The sequence below is a fragment of the Ochotona curzoniae genome, unplaced genomic scaffold (genome assembly GCF_017591425.1).
Source record: "Ochotona curzoniae isolate NIBS_2020 unplaced genomic scaffold, NIBS_Ocur_1.0 scaffold_1037, whole genome shotgun sequence".
NCBI classification, from domain to species: Eukaryota; Metazoa; Chordata; class Mammalia; order Lagomorpha; family Ochotonidae; genus Ochotona; species Ochotona curzoniae.
The window spans coordinates 10,130,923-10,149,209 of NW_024467083.1; the positions used below are offsets into that span (position 1 = coordinate 10,130,923).

General features: G+C 39.4%; 1 protein-coding gene across 2 annotated transcripts in view; it reads left to right on the forward strand.

Annotated features, from left to right (window-relative positions):
- The window catches only part of SNX7 (sorting nexin 7), a 91,992-nt gene that overhangs the window by 58,383 nt on the left and 15,322 nt on the right, over positions 1-18,287 (forward strand). For both annotated transcript variants that reach the window (XM_040998701.1, XM_040998702.1), the window contains one exon: positions 13,866-14,018. In XM_040998701.1, coding sequence (XP_040854635.1) covers positions 13,866-14,018 — 153 coding nt within the window. The remainder of the gene's footprint in view (positions 1-13,865; positions 14,019-18,287) is intronic.

Here is an 18,287-nt window from a genome sequence, read left to right on the forward strand (position 1 = left end):
GTTCTGATTGCAGCTCCCTGCTGCCTGGTGCCCTGTGGTGGTAGATCAAGTGCTTGGGTCCCTGCCACTCATAAGGGAAACCTGAATTGTGTCTTAGGCTTCAGGATGGCCCGGACCTAGCTGTGCCTGGGCAACTGGGCAGTGAACCAATGTTTGGAAGCGATTTTTTTTCCCATATCTTTTCCTGCTTGTTTTTCTTCTTCCGTTTAAGCAAAAACAAATTTACTAACACAAAAATGCTTTTGAAACTTATATAATGATACTGGAACACTTATTATGAGGTGATTTCCTTGAAATAATAACTTTGTCTCCTTAAAAATAATTTTCCTCAGTAGGCTATCTAGCTATCTGGAAGTATCATTAATTGAGGTTGCTTCGTGTTAATTTTCCCAAAAATGTTGCCTTGCTTTTTAAATTTTTATTTTCATTTTGTTTTATTTTACTTTGAAGTTACTAATCAAATAATAAGGAAAATTAGAGGCCTTCTAGGAAATGTAGTAAAAAGAACTATGTTAAGAAATTCTTTTGAAAAGGCCGATTCACAAAAATAAGTGCATAGGCTGTTTGAATTTTATTGTCACACACAGCTTTCTAGAGCTATTCTGTATTAGATGGTGTCCACTAGCTACTTTGTTACTTGTATTTAAAGCATAATTAAATATTTAAAAGTTCAGTTCCTTAGTCACGTGCATTAGCATTTTAGTAGCCACATGCTGATACTGCGAACATGTTAGACAGTCCAAAGAATAAGTGTTTATTTCCATTATCACATCAGCTAGATGGCTCTGTTGCTGAATGTGTTTTAACATTAAGAGATGCTTTTTATGTTTAGTAGTTTGATTATTTAACTCATAAAGGAAAGGGCATGGTCATTTTAGCTTTTATATGGTAGGGATGCTGAGTGAAAAGAAATGAGTATCTGAAGGAAACTTCATGGCAGTTCACCTGGTTAAAAGTTCAGCGTGCATAGTACAGCCCCCCAGAACGATGATTGGTAGACATTTTGAACTCATATACTCCATCACTTATCTGTTTTAGCGTATTTGCCAGTATTGTTCATTTTCGGTTTGCCATTTGTTTGAACTACTGTGTTCACTTTCTTTATTTGTATTATAAAATGTGTAGATAAACAGATATTCAGAGCAATGAACGGTGAATAGAATTTGAATAGAAATGAAAGTTCCTTCATACAGCGCTATGAGCTGTCTTCTGTATTCCCTGAAATTTACTTGCCCTATTTTACAATTTTGCAGTTTGGTAAGATGTCTAAAAATATATACTTACTTATTTGAAGGCAAGTAACAAAGAAATAGAATTAGAGATAGGAGAGAAAGAGAATTTATATATACTGGTTATTACCAGAAGACCTAAATGACCAATGCCAGAAGTGTAGCTCTCCATCCAGATCTGCTAGTTGGATGGTGGAGTAGCTAGAGCCCAGGCACTTAGGCCATTTGCTGTTTTTCCAGGCACATAAGCAGGGAGCCACAGTAAAAGTGGAATTAATCAGGACTAGAACTGGTGCTACTCATCCAGCTCTCTGCTTATGACCTGGAAGAGGAGTAGAGGATGGTTCAAAGTGTTGGGACCCTGCCATCCGCATGGGAGACCCAGAGGAAGCACCTGGCTCCTCATCTCTGGCCATTATGGCCATGTGGGAATAAACTAACAGATGGAAGCTCTTTCTCTATGTCTCTCCTTCTCTGTAAATCTGCCTTTCCAGTAACCTTAAAACAAACAAACAAAAACTAGTGCTTATATGGAATGATTCAAATAGCTTAACTCATTGTTCCATAACATGGTCTCTAGTCTGGTGAATTCCAGATGAGAAGAGAATCTTGGTTATACGTAAGTTACAAAACTAATTATTTAAATATCGACAAGGCTAATTTTGTATTAATAAATTAGTATGAAAATTGTATATAGAGATAGATTGAATGTGAAATAATGTATTTTGTTAAGTAGCAAGAAAAAAGATTTCTTGATAGAAAGTTGTATGAAAATATACCAGTCAGTGTACATTTTGACTTTTAAACAGTGTTTAACTTTGGAAAACCTACTGATTAGTTAGCTGTGGCTATACATAATAAAACATAATGCTTTTCTAGACTATGATTATGTTCTTCTGAGAAACAACAAAGGTAACCATCTGGGAAGTTAAAAGATCCTAAGTTTTTTGTTATAGATGTTTGATTTTTTAAGGAGCCATGTCATTCTTTATAAAAGGTCTATATGAATGAGATCACTGGAAGCACCAAGGAAGAAGTGATTCCTGGTCTTTCTAGTATGTTTTTCCTATGTTTCTGCTTGCCAGAAGTCAAAGAAAAGCCCTACATTTCCCAGAATGCTGCCATTTAACTGGCTTTCTGTTGCCTGCAGTGTAGCACAGAATCTCAATCACTATTTGATGGATGTTCACAGTGTTGGAGGTGCTGGCGTGAAAGGCGATGGGTGATGCATCAGCTACATCTGGGAGTGGTTGTGACTTGATTTGTCATTTTCAGAAAATGTATTGTGTTTTGCTGAACAAATTACCTTTGGATAAGAAAATCAGCAAAGCATTTCAAGGAGAGAGATTTCCACACATTAAGAAGATCTGTTTTTATAAAGTATTTTTAAAAGGTACCACTTAGTAATCACATGTATGCTTGAACAGCATTGTATAATCAGGCATCTAATTTCTTCAGACATATCTTACCTCTCTCACGAATCAGAAAATAATACGGTTTTATTATTAAGGACCCTCTTATCTCTCCCCTGCAATTTAATTAATACTTAAGAAGAGGTGGCTGTCAGATTTACAATTGAATTTTTGAGTTTTCTATTGTCTTCTGTTGGAGTGGCAATCTAAATCTTTTTATTTAGGTAAGTTATTTTCAAGAACTTTTCAAAATGGTAATTTTACAGCTTTTCTGGTTATGAAAAGAAATTTTTAGCATTTGAATAAACAGATTGAATGGTTGATTTTTTTTCCATATAAGGAAATAATAGAGAAGCCATTTTAAAAGGCAAATGATGGTATTTTTAAGTAAGGATAGCTGTAAGCCTTAAAGTTTGCTCAAAACTTTTGGTGATGTATTCCTTAGTTAGGTTCAGATACTCTTTAAACTGCTGTAGTATTTAAAAGAATTGTTAGTCTATGAATACTAAATCAAGTTATGGAGTAGTATAAGCATTAGGATAACAGTGCGAAGAGTTATGATCCTCAACACAGAATTTACTGATAGGAAGGTACAAATTTTTACTAATTCTGCTGCATTTTAAGGAACAGTGGACTAAGATGTAGAGTAGCAAAAGACCCTACTGTGTACCTAAGTGCTATTTGGGAAGAGTTATCTTGGAAAAGGTCATTTCCACCAATGGGAGTACTAGCTATGATTTAAAATAGAGTACTTTTGTTGTTTTCTGGATTTGTTAATTTTTAAGAGGGAAAGAAAGTGAGAGAGCTTGCATCTGCCGATTTACTCCTCAGGTAGCCACAATAGTCAGCACCGGGCAGATGCAGGCAGGAGCCAGGAGCTTCGTTGAGAGCTCCAAAATGAGTACCTGGGGTCCAGACACCTGGACCAATCTCTACTGCTTTTCGCAGGCAATTAGCAGAAAGCTGGAATAAAAGTGATAGCAAATGATTTTGAAGTTGTTTGCATCTGAAGTGTTCAAGATTTTTGTTGTTTTTGTTGTTGTTGCTATAGATTTCTATATACATGCATAATTCATATGAAGTTGCTCTTGTTTGTTAATGAAGAAGTAGGTCGTCCACTAGTGAAGTAGGAGAAACCCTCATTTATTTGGACACTGGAGCATAGTCACAAGAGTGGAGAGGTCCTTAATTTTGAATTGTGCTGCCCATACTCCCTTCATGTTGTACTTGATGTAGATGATCTCCTGGCTGAAGATTAGCGATACTTACCTGTCACCACTTCGTGATTATGATTTTAGTAATGCATCATGGGTAATGATGGTTTGATGATCAGCAGTCCACAAGGCTGTTCTTTCCTAGAGTAGAGTGTCAGTTTTCTCTGACTGCTTTTTAGCTGCTGCACACTATGAGGTTTGATGAAAGTTTATTTTCTGGTAGCATTCTAGAGAACCCAACCTGACAAAGATGCTTTCCACTCATAACTTTGTAAGTAATGTTTTGACAAAACGAGATTCATTATCACACCAAAGTATATTTATTCTTTAGTCATTGCGTAGTGTATTAGTCAAGCATATTGGTTTTCTTCACAAATTGGCTCTTCATCTTCAGCAAGTTTGTGCCAAAACAGGGTTAAAAGATAACTTTTATACAAAAATTAAAGTTTGTACACATTTTTTGATAATACACATTTTCCAAAAATTTTAGAGACTCCTTTTAAGCTAATAGTTAATTTTGTGTAAAAAAAATTTAAAATATCTTTTTTTTTACTGTATAGGAAAGTTGGAAATCAAATCTGAGAAAGACCTCTCAATGGCCAATGAGAAAGGTTTCAAAGTTTCAAAGGAATGTCTCTGTTCCATCTTTATATTCATTTAAAGTGTTTTTCTCCATTTAAAGTATTATCCCTATCTATATGTCTGTATCTACACCTATATCTATATGGAAACATCAGAACATTATGCATTGGCCTCATTGGGAAGCTATAGGATTGTGAAGATTTTTTTTTGGCATTCGATGAAAATGTGCTTGTGTGAACGAAGAGTTTCAGGTCCCAGTGCAATGGCTCAGTGGCTAAATCCTTGCCTTGTAAGTGCCAGGATCCCGTATGAGCACTGGTTCATGTCCCGGCTATTTCATTTCCCATCCAGCTCCTTGCTTGTGGTCTGCAGAAGCAGTAGAGGATGACCCAAAGTCTTGTGACCCTGTACCCTTATGAGAGACCCAGCAGAAGCTTCTGGCTCCTGACTTTGGATTGACTTGGCTCTTTCTGTTGCAGCTGGGAGTGAACCAGCGGAGGGAAGGTCTGTCTTTCTGTCTCTCTTTCTCTCTATAAATCTGATCTGCCTTTCATCTATATCTATCTATCTATCTATCTATCTATCTATCTATCTATCTATCTATCTATCCATCTAAAAGGAAGAGTTCTGGAAGCCAAACGTTAGCGTTTCACATTAAGGCATTAATGCCTGTCATGGCCTTGGCTCAGAGTGAATGTTCAACAAGCATTTGTTGAATGAATTCATGTTTTCCGAAATGTCTCTGGCAAGCAAACAAAAAATATGCCAGAGACTATAAAGATATTTATAGAAGGTCTTTGAACTGTTTTCAATTCTAGACTTCATTTCAAAGAAAACATTTATTATTTTTTATCTACTTGAAATCCAGAGAGAGAGAGATCTTCTCTTTGCTGTTTCACTCTCAGAATGCCAACAGCCAGGGATGGGCAAGGGTGGAGCTAGGTACCCAGAATTCCACCCAAGTCTCCCACACGAGTGGCAGGAACCCAAGCCTTTAAGGCTACACTGAGGCCAGTGACCCAAGTGCTCAGGTTTCCTTGGGTGCAGTTTGCACATCAGTTAGTATATAATATCCTTAACATCTCCCAATTTGTCCAAACCTTCCCAATGACTGTAGCAAAAATTATATTTGAAGTTTCAAAGCTAAAGTGTGATCTTAATTCCTGTTGCCCTCCTGTGACTGATGCAATAGATGTAGCTAATATTTTTTAATTCATTTTCATTTTATAATCTAAGACAGATACACGCGTGCACACACACACACAGAAACACATGCACACACATGGAGATAATGAGATAAAGATTTTCCATCCTCTAGTTTACTCCCAAAATGCTTGCGAACAGCTGAAATTGGGCCAGAGCAAGGCCAGGAAGCTGCAGCTCAACTTGCTCTCTCACATGAACAACAGGGACCCTAATACTGTATGAGCCATGCTCTCTGACATGGATGCAGGCATTCCAAAATACAACTTAACCAATATATTCTATGTCCACCCCAAATGAATAGTTTTGAATGTTGAAATACCAGTGTACCTCCCTGCATGACTATTTGGGAAGGGGTGTGCCTGATACTACTTTGCCTTCAGGTCTTTGTCTTCCATCTCACCCTGCCCGTTCTCCCAGCTAACTTTATCAGTAGTACATGTTTTTTCCGCCTAGTACCAGGCCACCTTTATTCTGGCTACCAGCATTTTAGTATTCTCCTTTCATTTCCCTAGCATCAAGAATTTCCCAGATATACCCAGGGAATTTACTTGAGTATCTGGCAACCGCCTGCCTGTCCTTCTTAATCTTCCACTATTCCCTTACTCATATTCTCAATGAGTCACCTCACTGCTGATCCACCTGCAGTTCTTCAAGAGCCCACAGTAAATATGAGCTGTGAATTTATACCTATTGCTTGCTTTACGTAAAATATCCTTCCCATTTTCTGTGTTTGCAATTTTATTTTTCCCAGCTGACATCCGTCCATAAGCAAGATCTGCTTCATTCCCTTACATTTTAGTCTCTGACACAGCCAAGGTTAATGCTCAGTAAATCGTGTCGAGTGAGTGGTGATAATGAATCAAATTATACTTACTGCTTTTCATGGTTAACTGCTTAATCCCAATTCAATTTAACTGGGTTCTTTCTTCCCTCTCCTCATTCTGTACTTTAACCAGCCCTACATTCCTCAGATTGTACTTTCGTACAGTTCTGGTCAGAATGTTGAGTGGTTTACTGTTTTTTCTTTTTTTAGAATTCATTTCCTGCTCCATATCATTTCCACCCTCTAGTGGTCACTCTGTATCCTGTGTTTCTCCTTGTTACTGCAGACTCTATATTAGCCTCTGTCCATTCTTCAGTCACATTGTGTAGCATGCATTTCTGTGTGGTTTTATTCATAACCTCAGCAAGGTCTTTCCTTGCCCCAATCACTGTTGATGAACTGGCAGTCTAAATGCCTCCTGCCGCACATCAGAATTAATTTCTTCTTCTCTATCTTTATAAAACATACCAAAGCCTTTCCTCCATTATGGTATGTGTCCTATCCTGTTTTTTATCATAGCCTTTGGCTTTGCTTGATTTTTGCATAACTCTATCCTAATAGGTTATAAATTTCTTCAGATAAGAGTTGAATCAGTTCTCTGGAAAGCTGCAGGCAAGCTTGCTCAATGCCTGGTACTTGTTTAGTCAGTGCAGATGAAGTGTGGGCGTTGACTGAGGCCAGCTTCAGTTTGACTCACACTAATGCTACATACAGCTGTGTAATATTTGATTTCTTCCTTCCAGTTGTTCAGTTTGTAATAGGAAAATGATGCTATCTAATTTGTGGCATGCTTGTGCAGATTAAATTAAATAATGCTTGCAAAACACACTGCTTAAATAGTGGTCTAGGAAGAAAAAGTTGTCCATAGTCATGATTAATACTGCTGGGTCTGTGTTGAAGCTCAGTGCTGGAAAAGTGTATTTTTTTGTGGCTTAGTATGAATGACTTTTATTTAGTTGGGAGGCTAATTTGTAGCTGAATGTAGCTGAAGCTAGCAATTAGGCTTGCTGTTAAATTTAAATCATTTTTCTCACTATGTTACGATCTTTTTAAAATTATTATTTATTCTGGTATTACAAATTTTGTTGGTACAAGAGGTTACTTGCTTTTTTCAGTTTTCTATGAACAGAGGGCCAGATTGCTAATGTTTGTATAAAAGAAAGATGCAAGCTTTAAATTTCACTTTAACCCAGTCTTTTTGGTGTTGTTTTACTGTAGGGGATAGAGATTGGCTTTCGATAGAAAATCTTAAGGTTAGAGAAATTGAAGCGTGCCGTATGGTGTCAGTGGGCACTGGAGTATTTGAGAGGACCTTCTTTGACAGAAAAGGTTTCTAACACATCTCCCTCTTTCCCTTAGGTTAACTTTTGATGAAATATATGCTCTGTCACAACAAATTCAGAATGCCTGGTCTTGGACCAGTTGACTTGCTAAAACTGAGGTCAACTATGAGGGAGGAAGTCATCTAATTATATTATGCTTTTATAAATTATTACATAGGTACAGTCTAGATCATTGTTAATTTGAGTAACGTGTTCTGTGTTTAAGCTAGTGTTTCAGAGAACTGAAATTATAAGACATTTCATTGTACAGAAATAACTAATATCTCTTTTCAATTCAAATGGTGAAGAAGAACTCATCGAATACAGAAAAAAAAAAACCACTCAAGTGCAACCACAAAAAAATGACAAGACTTGATTGTACTGTTTAGCACGTAGGAATCACTTCGTGCACTGGGGAGGGAATAATACTGCCCATTGATGCAGGGCATTACATCTAAGGTCTTATCAGAAGAAAACTGAAATGTTAGTAGAGAATGAGGGGGGGCGCATGGAGAAATGGGAATTAGTGTCAATTTCCCTAATTAATGATGATGATAGATACAGGGGGTGATAGTATGGACATGCTGTAAGTAAACTAGTAGGGACCACCTAAACCAGCTTATGTATGTAATTTAATGCAGCTTTCATAGGGATAAGGTTCCCATGAAATGTGTGTTGTGATGTTCATGTCCATGTCACAGAGAGAGAAACTAAGGCTTTAATTGATAGTCCTATTCAGAGTCACATAACTTGTAAATGACAGGTATCAAACTTAAACGGAGACAAGTTTTGCTCACAGAGAGCACTGTGACTTCCAGTTTGTACTAACAGGACTGCACACTTGCTTTCTGTAGTGCAGATGCCAGTGTGGTCCAGTGATGCCTCAGGAACACTGTAGCCCTTGGGCCAAAGCAGAGCTTTCAACCAACTGACTGCTACTTCCCAGCGAGGAGGATTTTCAAACTGATAAATTCCTTGATGTAAACACCTTACAGTAGTGACATCTTTTTCAACTTCATCAAGAAGTAGAGGAATATAGAATATATGACACAGGTATTGCAAGGGATTTTGGAAAGATTTATTTATTAGTTTGGAAGGTAGAAATCCGGAGGGGGTAGGGGAAGGACAAAGAAAGAGAGACAGGCCTTCCCACTGTTACTCTGCTTCCCAAATGACCACCATGGCTGCAGCTGGGCTAGCCAGTATCCAAGAGCTTGTTCCAGATCTCCCACATGAGGATGTAACCCAAACACTTTGGCCATCTTCCACTGCTCTCCCAGGTATATGAGGAGGGCTCTGAGTGTTAAGTGTAGCAACCAGGTCATGAATCAGTGCCTGTACGGTGTGTTGTCTCTGCAGGCGGGGACTTTACCTGAGATGCCACAGCACCACCAACCCCAAAACTGTTCTGTTGTTGTTTTGTTTTTTAAAACTGATTTGATGAAGTCACTCTGTAGTGCGGAGCAATTTTAGGCAGCAGAGCTTAAGCAGGAAAACCAAACCACATGGCTGTAGTTGCTGTTTGTACCTCTTGGTTCTAGATGTGGGCAACATGGTTAATAATGTCCAAAACCATGCAGATTGAAAGATTCGGCTGAATAACCCCGAAGGGGGACACTCTGTTAACCAATCACTGAGCTTTCTCTTGATCCAGACTGTGTTTGAATTTGGCCTTTCAACTATGTCATTTTCAGTTTATCCACTAGCCACCTGTTACCTACTATTATATACTTTTTCATAGTCATCCCATTAGATATCTTCCCTGATTTATCAAAATAATTACCCAGCACACATACTCAAGCTAACAAATGTCCTCTTTGCGATAGTTCTATCCTGCGAACTAAACAAAAAAGTGAGAAAATAGAGGCAGACTGTCTGGTGTAACAGGTTAAGCTTCCTTCTGCAGTGCTGCAATCGCATATGGAAACCAGTTCAAGTCCTGACTGCTTTACCTTTGATCTAGCTTCCTGCAAATGGCATGGGAAAGCAGTGGAGGATGACCCAAATGCTTGGGCTCCTACACCTGTATGGGAGACTTAGAGGAAGCTCCTGGATCCTGGCTGCAGATGGATACCACTCTGGCTCCCGTAGCCTTTTGAGGTGTGAACAGTGGGGTGAAGATCTGTTTCACTGCCTCTCCTCCTTCTGTAACTCTGCGTTGGAAAAAGACAGAAAGTAAAAAATAAGACCAACTTTTAATATGAAGGTTATCCCTGTCACCGAAATAAAGCTCTCACAGAGAATCCTGTATAGGTTCCTAGGGAGGTAAAAACACATACGGAAGCAAGAAAACAAAATAATAGAGAAATGAAATTGCGTATTTTTTAAATAGTTCAAATCCCTGAAACATTTTTTACTAATTCTGAGGCACTCATTTTCACTTCAGTGAAATAGAAATTCTTTTTTAAAACATTTTTTTGATGATGTTTACATAGCTGGTGAAGGTTGGAAGGGTCAAGGATTAAGGGAAAGTGAGTGAGACCATTGTTTCCAAATTTTCTTCTTATTCCTCTATCTGGGGAAAGTGGGGAGATAAGGGAAGAAGCCGCAGAAAACCTCCTGACTGTGCAGTACCCACACATGGGGGATGACCACTCAGTATCACCCCAGGGTTCCTGAAGTAGAGGATGCTCCACAGGTTCTGCTCAGGTGTCTTCAGTAGTTCTGAAATGCTGTTGATTAAATGAGGAAATCCTTCCAAGGGCCATTGGTTGACATAGTCCAACTTAGAATTTCCATTCACCTGGATATTTGTTATCAATGCTTGGCTGGGGTAGTTGTCCAATTTGTTCTACCCTTCATCCTCTGTTATGGTGCCAGATGTCTTCTCTAGGTGCCAATGCACTGCCATATCCTCCATGTGTATCTGGACATGCCATGCATTGCTCTATCTTAGTTACTAAAGAGACTCAGTTGTGACGCATACACTCCACAGTCAGACCACAGATCCTGACATCCTTCTCATGTTTGGAGTTCTGAGTCTAGCAGTTCAATTGGGGCATCCCCAAAGAAGCCTTGTCTGAGGTGATCCCAGACCTGACTCTTGTGTGTATTTGTGAGAACGGGGTCTGGTTCAGTCTATCAACCACATCTTCCTACACACACACACACACACACACACACACACACACACACACACACACACACACTCTGGTAGTTGAAGTCGCTGCATCATTTCTGTCTCCAGCCATACCTCTTATGTAAACCAATGGATGCTGTGGCCCAGCCCAGCTTGTCCAACTACATTTGGCCCAATGGGTGCTGAAGTCTAGCCCAGTCTGATGCACCCCATACCCAGTCCACACCCATGTTGAGGTACACTACATTCATGTCCAGCCCATATGTCCATCCACATTCTGGCTCTCACACTCACCAGTGGAAACCACAACTCAGCCTGGACATCCCCTTACCTCCCCAACCAGGCCTGTTTACAGCCATAGATATTACATAGATATTACATCTACCAGGAGTTGCTATGACTCAGCTTGGCATAGCCCATCCTCCTCTTGGCCTTTGACATTGGATATTGCAGCCTGGCCTTCTCCAATTACTAACTCTGTCTGGTGGAGTACTGCAGTGTAGCCCTGCCCAGTCATCTCCCATTCCTGACTTATGCAAACCAGTGTATGTGATAACCTAACTCCATATTATCTACACTCCAGCTTGGGTCCTTGATATGTCAGTGGGCTAAGTTTGGCCGGGCCCTGCCATGTCTTTTCCCTCCTCAAGAATTACCCTACACACTGGTTGAAGAGTAGAGCTGCATTTCCTGGCCTGAACAACACCCAGGACTGAACAACTTGCTCACCAGCAGAAGCTATGTCCCACCAGATGAATTTCTCAAGTTCCCCCACCAGGCCTACTCCCAGATCTCACATGTGCCAACAGATGTTAGACCCTTACCCAGCATAGTCTGTCCACTCCATCCTGGGCTTTGTATAAGCTGGTGAATGTTGCATTCCTACCTGCCCTACACCCTATTCTTGGGTGTGTCTGTGGGTGCTGCAGCCTGGACTAGCATGACTTGTTCCTAACTGTTCCTAACCACAGTACTCATGAGTGTTAGAGTTCCATGTTCATGCCTAACTCAACCTGTCTCTGCCCCCTGCTCTTAAGCAAACCAACAGGAATTGCAGTTCCACGTGGGTGGTCCCACATATACACCATAGAATCTTCCCCCAGACTTGATTCTCTCACATGCTGGTTAGTGTCATAATACTGCCCAGCCTAATATTGCCCATCCCTTGTTCTGACTCACTGGTGGGTACTGTGATCTAATCCTGTCAGGTAGTCCCCAAGCCCTAGCTTTAATGTGCACCAATGAGTAGTAGTCAGCAGCTGATGATGCTATCCACCCCAGCTCAGGTCTCCCAGGTGCACTGGTACATCAGTCTGACACTTAAAGGTCCTCCAGCTCCCCCTTCCAAATCGGTCTGTCTCAATCTCCTTGTTTACTTGCCAGTTCAGTGGCCTTGTCAATGAAAGGCCCTGAGTAGTCATCCCTTACCTGCAACATACTCCCTCAGCAGGCCTCCCTCCCACACATCCTCTTACCCCCTTCCCTGGACAATCTGCCCTCCATCTTCTGTTGTAGTATCTGATGTCATCTGCAGGCCCCAATGGACTGCCACATCCTCCATGTGCATCTTGGTATGGAATCCACTGTTCCATGTAGGTGAAACATACCAGGGTGCGCCTGGTCCTCTCTGGAGTTCAGGGGCCCAGATCCCAGAGTACAGGGGACTAAATGGTCCAGGCCACATCGGGCCCCCTCCAGGGCTTATGGGCTTAGCTCCTAATGCATACACAAACCGAACAACCCATGCCATGAACAACCCTTTCTGGGGTTCATGGGCTCAGCATGTGGGCCTAAATGACCCAGGCCATGCCTGGCCCCTTCTGCAGCTCGGGGAATTCTTAAGTGATAATCACATTCAAATACATTCAGTCACAAAATTATGGCCTTGTGTAATGCCCCATTATACTCACTCTGTTACAACCTTGTCAGTTTTCGTGTTGTTACTGTCCAAGTCAAGCATGCTTCCATCTCAGGTCATTGCCTTTCAGTTCCGCTTTAGGAATGTTTTCCCACTGCGATTTCCATGTTACTGACACCACATCTACTCTAGAGCGTCATTCACATGATACTTTCTTATTTACACTTTCCCTGGTCACTTTATCTAAAATTGAAATCTCCTTACATTCCCCAGCTACCTTTCTGATTCATTTTCAACATCCAGCATTTGTTACCAACTGATGATATCTTGTTTTTTTTCTGTTGTATGCGAGTAGTTTTATTTATTTGATTCGCAACTCAATCTCCAGGTCCTAGAAAAAATAGCCTGTAAAGGCAAGGCCTTCGTATATGCTGAACATGTGAATAGCATAAAGATACCATATATTAGTAGGTACACTCATGCGTAAACAGGCCACATGTGAAAGAATAAACACATGGATGGCATACTCAAAGGCTGGTGTGTTGTGGAAGAGTGTAAATGCCAGAGTAAGCCTAGCTAATGGAGCATAGAAGAGGTCATGAATCTTAAGATAAACTGCCTGTCTGTTAACTATGAAGGGTGAACTTCAGTAAGCTAACAACCTGAGTATCCAGGGTGGATTCCATGGTCAGTCTGGCTATTATAGAATGTTAACGAATTGAACTTTCTGGTAAGCAATTGAAAAATGGGAACCATGGAAAGTTGAAGTGAATGCAGTCATATCTTCTGACAGATATTATTACCAGAAATGATCATGGTAATGAGAACATTAGTACAGTAGCAGTTGGAGATAATCTGAGTTTGATTTCCTTTGTTTCTTCAATAGTGAAACTGAAACTCAAGGCTTAAGAGATTTAGCCAAGGTCAACTGCCAATCACTGGAAGACTTTAGAACTATAGTCTGTTACCCTGGCTGAATCCAGTGTTCTTTTTACCTTAACTAAAATGTATTCAGATTAAATGCTGATACCCTTTAAAAATGTTACTTAAGCTGTTTCGATGTAATATTCAGCTGAAATTTGATGAATCCTCCTAGTGGCAATATAGTGATAGTTTGTCTGTCTTTGTGACCTAATTCAGCTTACAGAAGAGATTGGAAAACTTGAAGATAAAGTGGAATGTGCAAATAATGCCCTGAAAGCAGATTGGGAAAGATGGAAACAAAATATGCAGAACGATATCAAGTCGGCATTTACAGATATGGCTGAGGAGAATATCCACTATTATGAACAGGTAATTAGAGATTTGACATTGCTTCATTATTAAAATATTACAGTCTCGTTTACTTTCCACGTTTCCTGTGGAGAAAGACTGCTAAAGACAAGAAGGTGCTTTGCACAGAGCTAAGGCACTGTGCGGGTTACCTGCATCCCATGTGGGAGTGCCCAAGTTCAGGTTCTGGCTCTGTGATCATGTCTCTCCACGCAGCATTTTCTAAGCGTGTGTTCTACAACGTGTGTTTTATTTATTATTTCTGAATTAATAAATATAAGATCCTTATTTTATAGTCCAGAAAGCTTACAGTTTAAAATATTGTATATTTTGAAAGACAAACTGATACTGATATTTCCATTCATTTGACAAGAGTGAATTGAGCACATACTATAATCTGACATTGCACAGTCCTTGGAGAGACCACAGCATTTAACAATCAACACAATCTAGTTCTCGTAAAGTTCCAAAGTTCCAAAGATGGAAACGGTCACTTAAATCCCAACATCATAATGGAAATGCTTTAAATTCCATTACAGAAGGCCACAGTGGCAGTACCTACTCTAATCTAGAAGGAATGAGGAGGATTCCTCAAGGACAGACTTTCACTGAGACCTGAATGATGATGAAAGGCCCCCAGGGAGATGCAAAAAACAGCTGAAAAAACATACATACAAAGGCGTGGAAGTGGGAATGCATCCCTAGGTAACTGGGCTCCTGTTTGAGGGAAGAGGAGTGGAGCTGATGTTAAATTAGAATATGAAATGAAGGATATTTTATGAGGTTACTCTTTTTCATTCATTCCAAGGGAAATAAGAGCTTGCGTATTTTTCAGCAGGGAAGTGATATGTTTGGATTTGCCTTGTAGAATATGGATCAGAGATAAGTAAAAGTGGACCTAATGAGACCAGGTAAAGCATGGCTGTTGCAACCGCAAAGACAGAAATCTGAACTGACATGTGGCTTTCTTAGAAGTGGGTTAGAGAGAGTGAAATGGTGCTAGCTATTTTGTTTTATTTTGGTGTGGAATTAAAGAGAACATTTTCTAATGCTGCTTAATTTTTTTCCTTATTACTTTGTATTAGCAAGTTTAAGAAGCTAGAGATTTTACCATAAATATTAGATTTGTGAATGATGCAGTATTTCAGTTTGATGAAAGATTTATTAATACAAGGCTTTCTTGCCATTTCACTGTTAAGCAAAAGCCCCTCTCCTTTGAAGCAAAATGCATTCATGTTTACATTACATAATTATGTCAGAAAGCTGAGAGATTTATTCAGTTGTGCCCAGAAAGTAGAAAATGCCACATACTATATATTAATCTCATTGTAATATGTAGGTATGGTTAGGTATAAAGATTTCATGACAAAGGCACATATATATTTTCCTTTGAATAAATTTAAATTGTTGTAAATTTAGCCTGAATTTTTTTTAAGAGGACATGCTTGTTACAACTCTGTAGAACAAAACAGTGCTTCTTCAAAAAATGGCTAAAGGAACAAAACTGTCATAAGGCAAATTGTGTTCTTCTTAGTAGTTTATATGAATATGTAATCTTCTTAACTCTTTCCTCCAACTGAGTTATATTTCCAAGAGTTACTAAAATGTCTCAATTGCACTAGATCTCGGATCTATAAATTTGAGGAATTGTTGGTTTTGTCTAATGGGATTTCAAAAGACACCTTCAATTTTAATATTTGTTAGTGCTTTCCCTTGAGAAAAATTTTTCAGTAATTTGGCATGAAAGTCCAGTCAAACAAGAGCAAATTTAAGAGGCTTTAAATATCAAAGATTTTTAAACAGCGGCAAGACTCGGAGGCTCAAACAGCAATCATCTGCTGCTTTCTGTTAACTTCTGAATATCCCAAGAATATAGGGAAATGAAATGTTACAGAATCTTTCCATTCATTTCTAATTGCATCGTAATGGAAATATCTATTTGCGTTGATAAGCTCCCACAGGGTTTCTTCTTACTATGAAAAATGAAGAGGGAATATGAATATTCACCTTTGGATTTACCTGTGTGGGGTGAACTTGTTTATATAAACATATACATATACAAATATATGTATACATAAAAACTTTCCATTAAGCCTTGAACAAAAGGTGCTATTCTAATCTTGTTTTATTTGACCAGTAATTCAGAATGAATTTATTATGTTGTTTCTCCCCTACTTTTATAATCCAAAGTTAGTATCAGCTGTGATCTGATAGTCAGCATTTTTTAAAAAGATTTATTTATTTTTTTATTGGAAAGTCAGATACACAATGAGGAGGAGAGACAGAGAGGAAGATCTTACACCCACTGATTCATTTCCCAGGTCGGTGCAAAGGCTGGAGCTGAGCCAATCCAAAGCCAGGAGCCTGGAGTTTCCGCCAGGTCTCCCACACTGTTTGGGCCATTCTGAGTTGCTTTCCCAGGCCACAAGCAGGGAGCTGGATGGGACGTGGGGCCACTGCGATTAGAACTGACACCCATATGGGGTTCCAGTGTGTGCAAGGTGAAGACTTTAACTACCAGGCTACCACGCCAGGCTCTGATAGTCACTACTTTTAAAAAGTAGTAACATGGAAGGGATAGATTTCATAGATTTCAAAGAGGATATTTCCAAGAGGATAACCATACCTCCTCCCTATTTCTTTCAAGTCTTTTTCCTTCCATTCTTTAGTTTTCTTTCATTTTAATAGCTTGTTTTCGATTTATTTAATAATCACAAGAACACTGCAACACTCATCATAATATTCAACAAGTAAGATATAGAAGCACCACAGTTATATCAGAATATAAATAAGGACTAAAAGCAGCAATCAAATCACACGATGTTTATTTTATTCCTACATGTTTTTGTATTATATATTAACTACCATATATCAGAGAAAAATATGATACTTGCCATGTGGGGCTAGCTTATTTTACTAAGCATAATGACTTCTAGTTGCATCCCTTTTGTTCAAAAGACAGGATTTCATTCTTTTTCATGACTGAGTAATGTTCCATAGTATATATGTACCACATTTTCTTTATGCAGTCGACAGTTTAAGGACATCTGAGATGATTACAAATCTTAGCTATTGTGAACTGAACTTCAAAACTGGGGGGTATGAGTGTCTCTAATAACTTTATTTCAGGTTATTTGGGTAAATGGTTGGGCCGTATGGCATTCTGTTTTCTGAGGAATCTCCATATTGTCTTCCATAATCGCTATACAAGCTCACAAGCCTTCAAATGGTGTATTGATATGTTTTTTTTACTCTGTCCTAGCCAGCATTTGTTATTACTATTATTTTAAATTTTTGTGTGGTAGCCATTGTAGATGGGTTAAATTTGAGTTGCGTTTATAAAACAATAACATTATGAGTAAAACCTCAAATCCAGTTGAAGAAGTATGCGTAGTTTTGAAGCACCATCTTTTATAAATTATTATTACTTTAAATGATTTATTTTCATTGGAAATGCAGATATACAGAGTAGGAGACACAGAGAGAAACATCTTCTGTCCACTGGTTCACTCCCCAAGCAGCCCCAAAGCTAGAAACAAGCCCTTCCAAGACCAGGAGTCAGGAGCCTCCTCTGAGTTTCCCATAAATTTGCAGGGTCACAAGGCTTTAGGCCATCCTCCACTGCTTTCCCAGGCCATAAGTAGGGAGATGGATGGGAAGTAGAGCAGCCAGAATACAAACTGGTGCCCATCTGAAATACTGGGGCATGCAAGTTAAGGACTTTAGCCACAACACTGTTGAACCCCAGCACTCCTCTTTTATTTTTGAAGATTTATTTGTTTTTATAAGAAAGGCAAATTTACAGAGAGAAGGAGAGACAGAGAGAAAGCTCTTGCATTCACTGGTTCACACCCCAAATAACCGCAACATCTGGAGCTGAGCCAAGAGTCAGGCGCTTCTTCCAGGTCTCCCAAGGGAGTGCGGGATCCCAAGGCTCCAGCCATCCTCCGCTGTTTTCCCATGCAACAAGCAGGGAGCTGGATGGGAAATGGAGCTGCCAGAATAGGAACCATTGCCAGTATGGGATCCCAGCATGCAAGGCAATGATTTAGCCACTAGATTATCACACTGGGTCCAGGCATGCATCATTTTACAACAGTGATACATTCTGAGAAATGTGTTGTTAGACAGTTTCATCTCTGTGGTAAGTCCTTGAAGCCTGCTTAACAACGGGAGGCAACTGTGATACAGTATGCAACACTACCAGATGGGCCCATAATGGTATCGGTGGTTGATTGGTGACCCCAATGTTGCCAACAGCAAATTATTCATTGTATACTGATATACAAA